The 12,407-nt window shown below is 44.1% G+C and overlaps 1 protein-coding gene across 2 annotated transcripts; it reads right to left on the minus strand.

Moving 5' to 3' along the window:
- Nucleotides 1–752: 752 nt before the first annotated feature.
- On the minus strand, nucleotides 753–12,339 carry RRP9 (ribosomal RNA processing 9, U3 small nucleolar RNA binding protein). Of its 2 annotated transcripts, none has more exons than XR_015948221.1 (15): nucleotides 12,214–12,339; nucleotides 11,471–11,553; nucleotides 10,983–11,089; nucleotides 9,988–10,055; nucleotides 9,406–9,447; nucleotides 8,766–8,892; nucleotides 8,298–8,422; nucleotides 6,455–6,547; nucleotides 5,748–5,848; nucleotides 5,494–5,628; nucleotides 4,567–4,629; nucleotides 4,320–4,460; nucleotides 2,780–2,859; nucleotides 1,749–1,822; nucleotides 753–903 (listed from the first exon to the last, which is right to left on the minus strand). XR_015948221.1 is itself a non-coding variant. In XM_035106080.3 (15 exons), the coding sequence occupies exons 1-15, from the start codon at nucleotides 12,304–12,306 to the stop codon at nucleotides 798–800; spliced, it is 1,443 nt and encodes a 480-aa protein (XP_034961971.1). In that variant the 5' UTR covers nucleotides 12,307–12,339; the 3' UTR covers nucleotides 753–797. The 2 variants fall into 2 exon arrangements, 1 of the variants encoding a protein (XP_034961971.1); XM_035106080.3 differs by having other exon boundaries at nucleotides 4,320–4,465.
- Between the last annotated feature and the right edge of the window lie 68 nt (nucleotides 12,340–12,407).

A 12,407-nucleotide genomic window follows, 5' to 3' on the forward strand; every position in this document is an offset into this window, starting at 1 on the left:
GGGCATGCCTTCAGCCTTCTATGTTCTCAGTTCCGAAGTTATGTACCGTATGATTAATGGAGATTACTATGTTTTGCTGCAGAATAGAATTATTGCCCCCGATTTCGCCCAAATAGTGGCCTTAAGCTATTCAGCTATTTTTGAAGATCTGGGTCTGGCTAGTACCAGCCTCGGAATGTCACATACTTTCCAGATTCTTCAAGAAAAAGGTAGAACACAATTGTTTTAAAGAGGCCTGCAGACCACAACAGATGATTGCTCTTTTATTTCAGAAACAACCCCCTTGCTTCTGAAAACCTCTTCCACAATTCCTGTGAGGAAAATAGCGAAACTATAATTAAAAAGGTAAAGGACCCCTGACAGTTAAGTCCAGTCACAGACAACTCTGGGGTTGTGGCACTCATCTCACTTTACAGGCCGAAGAAGCCAGCGTTTGTCTGCAGACAGTTTTTTCCAGGTCATGTGGCCAGCATGACTAAGCAGCTTATGGCACAATGGAACACTGAAATCAGAGCAGCACACAGAAATGCCGTTTACTTTCCCGCCGGAGTGGTACCTATTTATCTACTTGCACTTTTTGGGTGCTTTCGAACTGCTAGGTTGGCAGGAGCTGGGAACAAGCAATAGGAGCTCACCCTGTCGTGGGGATTCGAACCGCCAACCTTCTGATCAGCAAGTCCAAGAGGCTGAGTGGTTTAGATCACAGCACCACCCGCGTCCCTGAAACTATAATTAAAAGATGGCCATTACCATTTTACAAACACAAAATATGGCTTTAATAAACAGGTTATATAATATTAGGAGCCTTCATCTGGTATCTGTGAGTTTCCTGCTGTAGTCTTCTTGAGCGGAATAATGCAGATGCTGTTCTTGGCCTCTTTGATCCTCCACCAGCGACCCAATCTGCAATAAAACCCAGGTAAAATAAATTTATCTGCTACTAATACACTCATTTTAGGTGCTGTGATACAGTATATCTGAATTTAAACAATCAAGTAAACATTACACAACCCATATATGGTGCAAGAAGCCATCATCAGAAAAAGAAAAAGACAGACATATATTGATTTGCAACAGGATACATCAGGAGATGCTGCCAAGGTTAGAACTGGTCCACTAGGACTTGGGACCGTCTTCTTGTTCACAAGCAATCCCCAGCATGCTTTCTGTCTTACACAAACAGAAGACTGAACACTCAGCCTCAAACCTTCATGCTTATTCTTAAAGAGGGTGTTCCCTTTCACATTCCTGGCCTTAAAAACAGATGAACCTAGATTTAACTAAAGTTTACACTAAAACAATAATAATTGCAAAGACACTAAGAGACATCTCCCATGAGAGTGCTAAGCAAGGCATATTTTTTCATGGAAAATGAAACAAATCTCTTTAGGGGCACCGAAGTGCTAAAAAGTTATGACTGTTAAATTTTCAGGAATTCTACCAAACTCCATGAGAGATTTTAGAATTCTGCAAGGCAGTTCTAATCTCATCTTGAAACTGAGATCCTCAAGATAGCTTGTATGTGACAGTTTAAAGCTACAGTCGTACCTCGGGTTACGAACACCTCGGTTTGCGAACAGTTCGGGTTACGAACTGCGCAAACCCGGAAGTGGCGCTTCGGGTTGCGTTCCGGATCGCAGTTCGTAACCCGAGGTATTACTGTATTTACATCTATTTTAAAGATGATGGAGAATGCAATTCAGAATCATGCACACATTGTAATAAAACAGGAATGGAGTATGGGATACCTGTGTTCTTGTCCAATTCCGGCAACTAGGAAGTTTCCAGAATTTGAGAACTTCAAGCTATTAACAAAACCAACCTAAGAGAGAAACACACCCAGAGATATAAACTTCAGATTCCAGGCTACATGAATCTTATTTACTGATATAACAAAGTGATATGATTGGTCTAGAAGCCTCCCTTTGATATGCTGACATGGCAGACAGTTTCCATTTCACCTCCATCGAAAGTGTGCAAATGAGCCACCAGCACACCAGAATTATGGAAAGTCTGAGATGTTTTGAAAGTGCTCTGTATATTCCGAGCTGGCATAGGGTCATGATCATTCTATCACAGTCCTACTGCCATTTTATTTTATTTTTCACTCATGATTTCCTGGACGTCCCAACCTTCTTGCCCCCTTTCTGTAGTTTAAGCCAGTATTTTACTATTCCTTATGGCCAAACAAGTTTCCCATACAGTAGCAAACATGGCAACTGCTTCAAAGGTTTCCTTAACTCTTAAGTTCTGAGCTAGCAGCTCTCCTTCTGAAGCCTCTGTGCCAGAACATTATCAGCAGAAATGGAATACTGTTTTGGAAACTTTGAAGAGGTCATTCTGCTATACACAGTGCTGTTCAGAGGTGCTGGAAACTTACAAGTAGGCGTGTTTTCTCTATCAAAGTAAGCTCACATGACTACTCAGCAGGATATACTGCAGCCTACTGAACACAATGGTTAGTTTATCTACCACACAACTGCCCACAATTAATAAGCATTTATTAGCTTGTAGCCTTCAAAGCGTTTAATACACATGGTCTTCATCATCCCTGCAGCAACAGGTCCAGGGACATTAGAATAGTTATCTGCATATTGCAAGGGGAGGAGCTAAGAGAAAGGCTGGGGCCATGATCAGAATTCATGGTCAAGGTGAGCTCTGTGCAAAGAAGTCCCCTGGTTCACTTTCAGCCTATCATCAGCACTGTGTGCTGTGATTTACAATGGAACGCTACTGATGAAAAGAACACCATCCTCCTTCCTGCCCCCAATTTCCTCACCAGGGGAATCTCAAAGAGTGGCTCCAGCCTCCGGAATCCCTCTCCACACTTCCACAACTTCACACTGGCGCTGTGCGAACCTGCCAAAAACAAAAGCGTGTCAGGGCTTGTTGTCACATTCAGGGACTAGAATGAAGTTTTCCACACACACGCGGCCATGTCTTCCAACATCACAGGCCAGAGTATTGACATCCTTGCTAAATGGAACCCAGAAGATATGTGTAAATTAAAATCTCACCCCAACACCAAAAAACCCCAAACAGATTGTTTATTGCCTTTAGGACACTCGCACGGCAGCAGACAGAAGATGAGGGAGGTTTATTAACATGTAGTTCTTCTGAATAATAAATAGTAATACAGTCATACCTCGGTTTAAGTATGCTTCGGTTTGAGTACTTTCAGTTTAAGTACTCCGCGGACCCGCCTGGAATGGATTAATCCACTTTCCATTACTTTCAATGGGAAAGTTCGCTTCAGGTTAAGTACGCTTCAGGTTAAGTATGGACTTCCAGAACCAATTACACTCATACTTAGGATTAAGTACGCTTCAGGTCGAGAACTCCGCGGACCCATCTGGAACGGATTAATCCACTTTCCATTACGGTACTTTCAATGGGAAAGTTCGCTTCAGGTTAAGTACGCTTCAGGTTAAGTACAGACTTCCAGAACCAATTGTGTACTTAAACAGAGGTACCACTGTAGTAATTTTATTATTTATACCCCGCCCATCTGACTGGGTCTCCCCAGCCACTCTGGGCCATTTACACCTGACAAGGATCTGGAAATGCATCATGAAATAGTATCTGAGCCCACACCTGTTAGGCAGGTTTTGACCAAAGCAGAAGATGGCTTTATTCAATGTTCGAAATAGAGGCAGGCTTCCCATTGAGCAGAGTATACAAGTGCAACCAAAAATCTACTCAGCATTGAATCCCGCTGAGTTCAATAAGCCCTGCTTCTAAGTACAGAAATGCAGCCTAAAACACAGTTAGCTTTTAATACAGCAGGCCTTAAAAAAAAATCACCTCCCTCCTTTTAGCTACAGCACAATAGAAAAAGCAAGGCAAGGGTTTCAGATGTTGGGTTCACACATCACTTTGAACCACTGTTCTTCAACTAGTGGGTGGCGACCCACTAGCGGGTCTCTGCCTGAAGCAATGTGGGTCACAACAAGAGCTCTAACACCATACAAGTATATGGTAAAAGATTAAGAAATGGGTGCCCAAATGTTTGGGTTAAAAGTGGTCCTGCATCTGAAACAATTGAAGATATCTGCTTTAAAGGATACCTTGGTTTAAAGATGGATGCACAGCATGGTGATTCATGGAATAAAATTTGCAGGCAATTTACTCCTGGGTTCAGATGTAACTGTAGACCAAACCATGGGCTTGGCTCCAGAAACACAGCAGGAGCGAGGCAGAAACAAAGCACCTTCCATTTTAACTTTCCGCACCAGCACACTGCACCTTCACTTTTAAAGCACAGTGAAGCTTAACTACGGTTTACAGTAATGTGCAAATGAAACCAAAGTATGAAGTACCTGTGGCTACAAGGTCACTGTTCAGCAAAGCAGCAACTGAAGAGATCCAGTATGGTTGTTCCAGGCCCTCTGTGCCATGGAGACTGTGGGCTTTCTTCACTGTGGTTAGTGGTTTCTTTTTCGAGAGACCCCAGAGGCACACTGACCTTCAGGAAATATCAAACAATTATATGACATGTGTGCAAGAAGAGGCTATGGGGTGAAAGTGCTAATTCACAACAATGTTAAGGCTTGAGGAAGTACTCACCCATCGTCTGCACCAGACACCATATGCTCCTCATTGATCAGCTGAATACAGTCAATGGAGCCCCTAATCCAAAACAGGAAGCCATTATTCTTTTTAAGATGGCATGCTGCAGTATTTATAAAACCACATTTTAGGACCAAGCCCTCCCAAGATGTGTGTCCACAGCCATCCTTTACACATAATGAATGAATGAATGAATGAATGAATGACAGCAAGGAACAACAACCATTAACCCACAGATCCTATTTCTTGAAAAAAACAAAAATGTAGAACAGCATCGCAGATTCAACAGCCCAATTAAAAGCCTTAGCATGAGAATGCCACAGCATACAGATCTGTTTTGAGGACCCACTTAAAGGTCTGCGTTGATAGAGACCAATGAACTGCCATTTCTACAGGTGTGGGGCCACTGTCAAAAAAGGGGTGGGGATGCTCATTTTGATGTAGGAAAGAATCTCTGCTATCTTCTCCTGCAGTAGCAGTTTCATGTATGTTGGGTGCCTCAAACAATGTCCATATTAAAAACCTTCGCTTTAACAGCCCCCTTTTTAAATAGTCCTGCATTTAGGCCCATAACCACTGTGAAGGAACCAGCACATACAACACGGTTTTCCAGCCTTTAGCGTTCCTGTCCCATTTTTATATACATTGGGCACTGGGGAAGGACCATAGCTCAGTGGTAGAATAGCTGCTTTGCATGCAGAAGGTCCCACACTCAATGCCTAGCATCTCTAGGAAGGGTTGGGCTAAGTATCCCACCTGAAATCCAGGAGAACTACTGTCAGCTAGTGTCGACACTGACCAATAGTCTGACTCAGTGTAGGTCAGCTTACAACAAAAATCACAGGGTGGCTTGTTGGATGTGTGACACGCTGCATGTAGTCCACCAACCCGTCTTCCCCCCACCAATTTTATTTAAGTACTTACTGGTGCCCATAAAACACCAGCTGGGCTTCATCAGGGATCTTCCAGATTCTGACAGTGCCGTCCCTCCCTCCTGACGTCACACAGCACTCCCGGCTCAAGCTGTCCAGCCCTGTGATCATGTCTTGATGGCCAAACCTGAGAGGAAAGCAGGTGTGGGAATAGCAAAGCAGATGAGATTCAGCTGTGGGGCGTGCATTTATTTCTGTAATCCCATAAGCACACCAAGAAGAATGGGGGAAAGGCAAGCTCCTTACAGAGTTTCCACGTAAGCATTTTCAGCCACGTTCCACACTTTGACTGAACGATCATGCGAAGCGCTGTACAGCTGGTGGGTCCCCTTCCGGAAAGACAGGCCCTGCATTTGGAGAACAGGGAGAGTAAGGAGAAGGGGGGCAGTGGTGCAGAAGAGGAGGCAAGATTGGCAGGGATTTTTATTTTATTTATCCGGTCTAGTCGAAGTCATCGCAAAAGAAAAAATACATAAAAACATAAAAAATGAAAATAGGCAGGGATTGGATTGGTGGTCACAATCATGGCAGAGTTGAATCTCACTGCCAGACCTAATTTGCGTCATCTCCAGAGCAGATTTCAAACTATGGAACAAGCAACTGGCACAAGCTACAGGGGGGATAAGAGCTTAAACTCAAGTGACATGGCACTTGACCCAAAAAATAAAGGAGGGCTGAGATATATTTTCTGCTGCACAATGTAGGACACCACCTATTTTGCAACATGCCCTCAGGGAAAAAGTCTCAAATTCCTTTTAAAAGGCACATCCTTGCATTTATCTATATCTACCAGTAATTTCTTTGTATTTAAAATATTTCCCCCCACCTTTCCTATAAGATATAGCTGAACATAGACCACATTTTAAAAAAACAAATCCAGAAAAGCCCACACCCAAATCCTGTGCCTGCCTAAGCTATAGCATCACTACAACCAAGGTAATGAACTTACTCACCGAAACGGCGTCACGGTGACCTGTGAACTTATACAGGTGGCTGCAGGTTGCAGCTTCCCAGATCAAAACAAGTTTGTTCCTATCTCCTGTAGCCTAAGAGAGAAAAGGCAAGGCAAGATGCTTATCAGTACCCACAACCCTTTACTGTTTACTGGTATTAGCAGTAGTAAGACAACCTTTAGATCAAGCTTCTAGAGAAGCCCGGGGCATACTATAATCCAAGCCAATAGCTTCTCCACTTGGTGTTAAGTGCTCTGCATGCAAAAGGTACTGCGTTCAGTCCCTAGGATCTCCAAATAGAGCTGGGAAAGACTTCCAGCCAAAAGCCCAGACACTGCCCATCAGTGTAGATCACGGGTGTCAAACACAAGGCCCGGGGGCCAAATCCAGCCCGCCAGACCTCGTCATGTGGCCCACCGAGCGCCCCAGCCAGCGGGACCCAGCAGTGGGACCTTGCTGCTGAAGCACCGCGCCAACAAAGCGCCGACAAACAGCTGGGGCCGGGGAAATGCTTTTTGCCCCTGGGTCCCTTCGCGCTCTTTTCTGGCGCTGAATCAAGGCGGCGACCCCCCCTCCCTTTCTTTCTTCCTCTCTCTCTCGTTCTTATTCTTTCTTTCCCTCTCCTTCCTTCCTTCTTTATCTCTGTCTTCTCTCCCTCTTTCTTTTTCTTTCCTTCTTTATTCCTTCTTTCCTACTCTTCTTTCTCTCACCTCTTTCCTTCCTCTCTCCCTCCTGCTCCCTCTTTTCTTTCTTTCTTCCTTCCTTCCCAACTTTCTTCCTCTCCCTCATTCTTATTCTTTCTTTTCCTCTACTTCCTTCCTTCTTTCTCCCTTTCCGTCTTCTCTCCCTCTTTCTTTTTCTTTCCTTCTTTATTCTCTTCCTTATTTCCTACTATTCTTTCTCTCCCCTCTTTCCTTCCTTCCTTCCTCTCTCCCTCCCACTCCCTCCTTCCTTCCTTCCTTCCTTCCTCACTCCCTCCCCTCCCTCTCCTCAGAAACATAGGATTCTGCTTTATACTTCTGGCCCTTAAACCCTGGAACCAGGAGAGCAGCTCCAGTGAGTCAACCTCAGCCAGTCCCTTTGGTGAAGGGTGGTGGCTCACTGGCAGAACATCTGTCCTGCATGCAGAAGGACCCCAGCATCTCCAGGTACTAGTAGCTCTGCAAAGGTCCTGCATGAAACCCTAGCGAGCCTCCACCACCCAGTGCAGTTACTAAAAATCATTTTTCAATAAATTGTACAATAATTGTACATTTGAATATCTACTTGCTATTATTCTGACTATGTTTCTGCTTTCAGAGCTAGTTATTACTTACATTATTACAAAAAACAGTAATAATTGAATGCAGTGACAATAATTTATGATAATAAAGAGTGGACACATAGTCCTACAGATACAACCGGCCCTTTGAGGGTGACCAAACTGCTGATGCGGCCCCCGATGAATTTGAGTTTGACAATATTGATATTCCTGAGCTGGATGGATCAAGGGTCTGGGCTTGGTATAAGGCAGGCTTTTACCATCCTATTAGCAGCTGGCAACAGAAGTACCTAACTTTATCCATTCCTGTGAAAGAACAGATATACAGTGCAGGGATGCCTGAGCACCACATGTCCACCCACTTGCTGGCATGACCAATAACACAAGAATTCGATTAGCAACCACCTGCCAAAGGGACATCATGCTAGCCAAAAGCCCATCCAAGTGGATTAAGAGGACCAACAAGAACAATTGGAGGAGGGGTTGTCTGGGTTTCCCTCTTCAAAGCGAAATCTGAGCTGCAAAGATTGAGAACTCAAATAGTCCTCCATCTCTGGAGGGAAAGGTGTCAGTTTCTCTTACCAGGTATTTACCATCCGATGAGATAGCCATGGAGAGGATGTGTGCTGTGTGGCCAACGTGATTGTCCTTTGTCCCCTTCTTTCCTTTGCGGATCACATGCACCTTCTTCCCACTCTCAACATCCCCTAAGATACAACAAGGGCTAAAATGAGTTGGACAAAGAAGGCAAATACCACACAGTCATTTTCAAGGACTTGAATCGTCCACTGAGAATCTTTCTCCACCTTAGTTGTCTGGAGCATTGCAAAGTTGAGTTACTGCAGTAGAATCCATGGTTGAGGAGGCAAAAACTTGGCAGATTTCCTTTTGAAATAAGATGCCTTCTAACAGTAATTAAGGAGGAATAAGCAGTGATCACACAGGGAGGAGATGGTGAAATTTAAAACAACAGCACAGGGCTGTATACTGCTAAGTTCAACTCAACACTCAGTCTTAACACTATGTCATTTTGTACAGAATAAGACTCACATTTGATGATTGAACAGTCTTTCGCTGCAGAGAAGATGTATTTATCATCTGGTGTGATGACCAAACAGGTGATGGGGAGCTGGTGACCTCGCAGTACCCTGATTTCAGATGCGTCTGGAGGCTGCAACTGTTCAAAGAGTACCAGTAGGAGCAATATTTGAGGCTGCATCACTATTTCATGCCCTGTGATAAAACCTTAACTGCTTTGCAGTACGCAAAGGAAACATTCCATTCCACTGACTCTGCAAACTGAGGCACTTTATGTCTCCTATTTCCATACTAGATAAATAGAATAGTAGCACTAAATGCTTTTATCCAATACCAAGCCAGATTTGTTAAATAAAACTAGAGCATCGAGCCACCAAAATAACCAACTTCTTTGAAAACTAACTTGAAACGATCAGAATTTGGCAACTGCAGTTTCTGGTAGAACTATTCCGTGAACATTACAATGGCCAAGGAGAAGAGAACAATTTTCATTTAAAAATCAATGACTAAATCTCCAAGTAATCTCAAGTAGAAGAAAGAGTGTCATGTGTAATCTGGCAAATTAATACGCCACCTCTCCTTCCAGTAACAGAGCTACAGCTGCTCTGAAATCCTGCAGCAAAAAGGCTCAAGGGATACTGTATCTACTTACGATTTTGGCAATTTGTCGCTGCAATTTTCCTTTCTGTTCGAGCTATGGGAGAAGAGGAAAATAAAATTAGATGGAATAGAATCCTCTCTCCCCCTTCCCAAAACCCAAGTAGTTTTAACAACATGCAAGCAACACTGCTCAAAATTAACAGAACTGATAGGTCTTATCTTTTATTTTAAAAAAATCTTGTGTTTCCAGCTCTCATGAGTGTGGAGATAAGTATTAGAGGACTGTAGTTACAAATATGCTTTAAGATAGGGGTGGGAAAGTGCATGTGTATGTGTGTAAACACACACACGCCAAGAACAGTCCTTGCTGTCCATTTTCACTTGCTGTTTGAAAGGCAGGCATGGGTAGGCAGAGATGGACTGCCGATTTTCCTCCTTACCAACCAGTTTCTTGCTACTATGTGGAAGAGGGCCTGTTGAAAGGGCCACGCCAGTCAGCTGCTACAACATGGAAGGATTTTTTTTTTACTCTCTAATGAAAATACCCCATTAAAGCTTTTTCATTAGGTGGGAAAATCTGCCTCTCCTCTGCCCTTCTGAAGGCCAGCACCATTTTACCAAGTATCCTACTCACCACATCTTCCTTCAGCCGGCCAGCAACCAGATCCTTCTCAAAGGCCTCTTCTTCAGCTTTTTCCTCTTCTGCTCAGGGCAAAACATACAAACAGGCCATAAGACCCAAGGCTTCAAAGAGTGAATGTCATTTAACATGTACATGTGTGTTTCTGTTCCTCACCGATTCACCCATGAAAACTATGGGAAAGAACTGCCGTGGCTGGAACACCATGCTAAATTTCATCACATAATGTGCAACAGTGGGGAATTTACAACACAACACAAAACTATTTTTTTTTCTGGAAGCAATTAGCATGGAAATGAGCACGAAACTTCCACTACATTCTGCTAGATTTCCAGATCATATAACACACAGCAATTACAAGGTAAAGAAACGTTGGGAAAATGTAATCACGTGCTGCCTGAATACAATCCACAACTCCTACCATCGGCAACCATTGACTAAACTAATTGGGGATGACAGGAGTTCAATCCAGCAACATCTAGAGACCCAAGGATTGAAGAATACTGTCCTAGAACAGCCATTTGTCAAGGTACTAGGGGTCAATTTGTACATATACCACAAATGCATGGCTGCCACTTGAAATTGCAAAAGCTGGCTTATCAGATAAAGTGGCTGTGGCAAAGAGAATCAGAGTTAGTTGTTTGCATAACCACAGGAATTGACCCCAAACACAGGCCATTCCAGACACTTTGAGGAGAACAAGTACCCCAAACCAATCTCCCTTCCCAACACACTTTTTAAAAAAATGCTTCTCTTAAGCAGATTCTAAAAGTCAAAGAGTTGAGATATGTCAACAACCTAATCTAATCTGTCTCAGTAAATTTCTGCAATCGTTTCCTCTACATCATCAATAATAATAAAAAGACCATGAGCTTCTCATAGCTTTCACTCTTAATTCCAGATTCTTTCTAAAACTATCTTGGTTGATGTTTTGCAATATTTCACAGAGTTTGCAACCGTGTTATATCACAACATATCCAACATCTCACCTTGCTGTCGAAGCTGCTCTAGATATAACTTTGCTAATCTTAGTTTCTTTTCTTGTGCTGTCTCTTCAATTTCATCTGCTGCTTCACTGTTCTTTTTCCTTGCTGGGCTACAGGTGGGAAAGATACAATCCATAAGGCTTTCTCTCTTACAATCATCCATTACCTAGAAATAACATTCTCACAATCTCTGAGGAGACTTCTGTTCTCCCACACTTCTCCCACAGAAAGGGTTGTGTTCTAAGAATCCCTGGGAGCTGCACTGCAAAGTATTACACAAATGTCTACACCTATGCAAGAACATAACATCCTGCTTTGTGGCAAGGAGAACACAATTTTCTCGCCCAACTCTTTTATTACCTTACCCCCCTTAGGGAGGGGATTCATACCAAGTCTGGCTCTGAATTCATTTTTCTAAGAACTTGCATCTTTATTCAAGATCATGCCTCTTTCCTTCTAAGCTACAGAGGGAGACCAATGCATATCCTTACGTGTCTGGTTCAGAATCACTGGAAATCTCCTCATTCAGCTTAGAGCCAGCTTTCTGCCACGCTTTCTCCTCGGCAACAGGGAGCTAGGAAGTAAAACAATCATTTCAGAAAACAACTGCAAGACTACCGGTACTAGGATAAAGCATTGCTATATTAAGGAACAGGCGTTTTAAGTGGTAACTGTGGCCAATCACTAGTAACTGGAGAACTAATTGTGCAACCAAAACCCATTCTACATGCAAAATTGTCTCTCTGGATGAGAGAATAACTACCAAAGTACGGGTATGACGTATACAAAACTAATGGCAAGTTCTCAAACGTCAGAATTATGACCCCCCTTCTGCTTATTTAACAAGCAATTTAAGCCTGCGAGGCACCCTCAAGTACCGCTTAAGGCCGCTAGCGAAAAGAGCAACATGCGCGACTGAAACCGGTGGACTTCCTCGCGAGTAAACTTGCTAAGGCTCACTGCACAGTTGCCGGTGCTCATCCCACCCTATTCCTTACTGTTTTGGAAACGAGCACGTGGCGCTACCCCCCCCCCTACTACCCTCCTCACCCTTGGTCTCTGCCCCAGTGAGAATAACTTGCTTAGGGCAGTGGAGGGGGCCCCCTTAAACTAGCCCGATGACCGGAAGGGGAGCGCGTGTCGCCAAGCAATTCAGCCACGCGGCGCCCCGCTGTGGGGGGGGGCTCGGCCGCTCTCCCTCCACCCCCCCCCAATTACCGCACTCCCCACTGACCTTGCGCTTCTTGCGCGCTGCGCCCCCCGCCGTTGAGCCCGAACCAGAAGCTCCGCGCTGCCTCTGCTGCTTTCTCTTCATCCCCGCCGCCATGCCGCTTTCCCGGAGCTACTGCTGCTTCACCGCAGAGCACTTCCTGCACGCGGCTCGCCGAACCAACCCCCTCGGCGCTTTCCTATTGGGCGGAAACGCCT

This window comes from Zootoca vivipara, chromosome 2 (genome assembly GCF_965207765.1).
Source record: "Zootoca vivipara chromosome 2, rZooViv2.hap1.1, whole genome shotgun sequence".
Taxonomy (NCBI): domain Eukaryota; kingdom Metazoa; phylum Chordata; class Lepidosauria; order Squamata; family Lacertidae; genus Zootoca; species Zootoca vivipara.